The sequence below is a fragment of the Bison bison genome, unplaced genomic scaffold (genome assembly GCF_000754665.1).
Source record: "Bison bison bison isolate TAMUID 2011002044 unplaced genomic scaffold, Bison_UMD1.0 scf7180017845683, whole genome shotgun sequence".
NCBI lineage: Eukaryota > Metazoa > Chordata > Mammalia > Artiodactyla > Bovidae > Bison > Bison bison.
This window is the reverse complement of record NW_011476256.1, coordinates 35,000-37,481: the sequence shown is the minus strand read 5'-3', so window position 1 is coordinate 37,481 and position 2,482 is coordinate 35,000. Positions and strand designations below refer to the sequence as shown.

The 2,482-nt window shown below is 67.5% G+C and overlaps 1 protein-coding gene across 1 annotated transcript in view; it reads right to left on the bottom strand.

Annotated features, from left to right (window-relative positions):
- The window catches only part of CCDC154 (coiled-coil domain containing 154), a 9,267-nt gene that overhangs the window by 4,636 nt on the left and 2,149 nt on the right, over positions 1 to 2,482 (bottom strand). Inside the window, exons 3-6 of the mRNA XM_010836579.1 lie at positions 2,268 to 2,457; positions 2,083 to 2,129; positions 1,689 to 1,784; positions 1,118 to 1,241 (exon numbers count right to left, since the gene is read on the bottom strand). Coding sequence (XP_010834881.1) covers positions 1,118 to 1,241; positions 1,689 to 1,784; positions 2,083 to 2,129; positions 2,268 to 2,457 — 457 coding nt within the window. The remainder of the gene's footprint in view (positions 1 to 1,117; positions 1,242 to 1,688; positions 1,785 to 2,082; positions 2,130 to 2,267; positions 2,458 to 2,482) is intronic.

Sequence of the window (2,482 nt, the reverse complement as noted above, 5' to 3'; positions counted from 1 at the left end):
TACACTGCCTGCCCTTGCCCCCGGGCCCAGGGAGGAGGCCCTTCCCCTTTCTCCCTCCATTGTTCCCTTCCTGCCTCACCAGGGGTCTAGGTGCAGCCCCGCCCAGCGCCGCCCCCCGACACGCCCACAGGCACGAGGCACCCTCTCCTTTTAAGGCCGGGAGGGCCGCCCCTAGTCCAGGGCAGGTGTGCCTGGCCGGCACGTGCCTCCCTGCCCCATGCAAGCTGACCTAGAGCTGGGCTCAGCTGCTTCTGCAAAGAACCAAGAGGCAGACATTCGGGTTGATGGGCCCAGGGTCTCTGTCACAACCCTCCAGCTTCGTGGCTCCTGAGCCAGAGCAGCCGTGGGCAACAGTAGACAGATGACCACAGGCCGAGGAGCCCACTCAGTGCCCTGGGGCACACTACGGAGGCGGTGGGCCAGCCAGGCATGGGGACCCCTGGGCCCCGACACTGCCCGGAGCGCCTGCCTGTCGATGGGGCCAGCACACCACTTCCCACAGGGCCACGCAGGGGCGGCAGGCAGCAGGGCAGCTGAGCTATGCAAGCAGCAGCTGGGGACGTGGTGCGGGGCCTGGTCTCTATTTGCAGAGCTGCAAAGGCTAGGCCAGAAGTGCACGGCCCCAGCCCTACCTTCTAAGCCACGCGCACTGGTCCAGCAGCGGGCCTACCGGGATATGCATGTCCATGTGCGGGGGTGGAGGGTGGGGAAGGGCCTCAGGGTATGAGCTTCTGTTTCCAGATCCAGGGGCTGGTCCCTTGGGACGGGGAGGCGCTCATGATGGACTTTCTGTAGGGGAGGAAGTGCTCTGTCTCGTGGCCGTGACCGTGGCAGTAGGCGCTGACCACAGGTGGCCACAGGGCACTGTGGCCTGGCTCGTATGACCAAGGAGCCGACATGCAGAGACCCCCATGGCCAGTGGCCACCACAGTGCACAGTGTGGGTCTTGGGGGTTGGTCCAGGTCCAAACACATGGACAGAACCAAAAGGAGAGCCGGGGAAAGGAAGAGCCCGCTGACGGAGGAGACGCCGGCTGGGAGGGATCCGGTGTGGACCAGCTCACTGGCAGCTCGTCGGCCGCTCAGATGCCTGGGCCCAGCGTGGGCCTCCTGGGTACCTGCATCCTGGCCACCTCATGGTCCACCTTCTGGCCCGCCTCCTCCTGGCTCTTCTGCAGGGCCCCGCAGGCCATCTCGCGGTCCTGCTCCTCCTGCTTCAGCTTCCCAGTCAGCTCGGACAGCCTGGGGGCAATGGCTGTAGGTGACGGCAGCCCAGCCAGCCGGAGGGCCTTGGGGTGCCCCAGGGATGTTGCGGGGGCCTGGACATCAAGTCCTTCTCAGGCCTGAGCCTGTATCCAGGGGGTGGAGACTGATCCATGGGCTGGCAGAGCAGGGGGTCTGACCCTGCCAGGGTAAACGCTCTCGAGAGGCCAGAAGCCCAGCGCGTGTTCCCCCTGCGCCCCCACTCCGGGATGGTAAGAGCTGGGCTCCCTGTGAGCGCGATGACGGCGGAGGGGTGGGGTGGGGACCCTGGGCTCGAGTCTCTTTTCCCCACAGAGTGTCCACATGGGTTCTGAGGCCTCCTGTCAACCAGCAGCTTGGCACCCAGGGCGGGGGGACACCTGCCCTGCCATGGGACGCCCCAACGACCACTTATCAGGTCCAGAGACCGCCTCCCGAGGGGCCCACCTGAGGCTGGCCTCCTGCTCAGCGCCCTTCCGCTCGGAGTCCTGGACTGCCTGCTTCCTCCGGATCTGGGTTAGGGCCTCCCGGACTTCCACCAGCCTGGCACACAAGAGGCACATCTGCCTGGGGCCCCTCCCAGTGGCCAGGAGCAGGCTGGGCAGCCTTCAGGGTGGGGGCTTGGCCAAGCCTCAGCCCCCTTCCTGGGCTCCCGGGCTCCAGCAACCAGGCCTTCTGGAGAGGAGCTGTGGATGGATTTGCTAACCCGAGAAGACGCCACATTGGAGGGAACCAAAGCCCGGGGCTGGGGCCCACGCTGGCCGGGCAGCAGCGGCTGCTTCCCCAAAGGCCCTCTCCCTCCCCCAGGCCTGTTCTGTGAGTGGGGGGTACGGGGGGGTACCTCTTGTCCAGAGCCTGCATCTGATTCTGCTGCTGTGGGCCAGGGAGCTGGGAGGCGGAGACACGGGCTGAGTGCAGCCGGGGCCTCGGAGCCCGACCCCGGGGGTTGTCGGGGTGCTGGGCCTGGGCTGAGTGGGGCTCAGGTTCTGGGGAGGCGCTGCCCCCAGGCCTCGGGACACGCCCCACCTGGACAGCCTCCTTCTCGGGGGCTGGAGCCACCCGCCGTGTCTCCCGCTGCAGCCTCTTCAGCTGTGTGTCCTGCAGCTGCAGGCAGGCCCGCACCTGCAGCAGCTCCCGCAGCAGGCTCAGCGTGGCATGCTCACAGCGGGCCCGGTGTCCCCGCAGGGACGCCACCTCAGCCTGCAGGTCGGCTACCCTGGGGGGCGAGGAGCAGGCCGAGT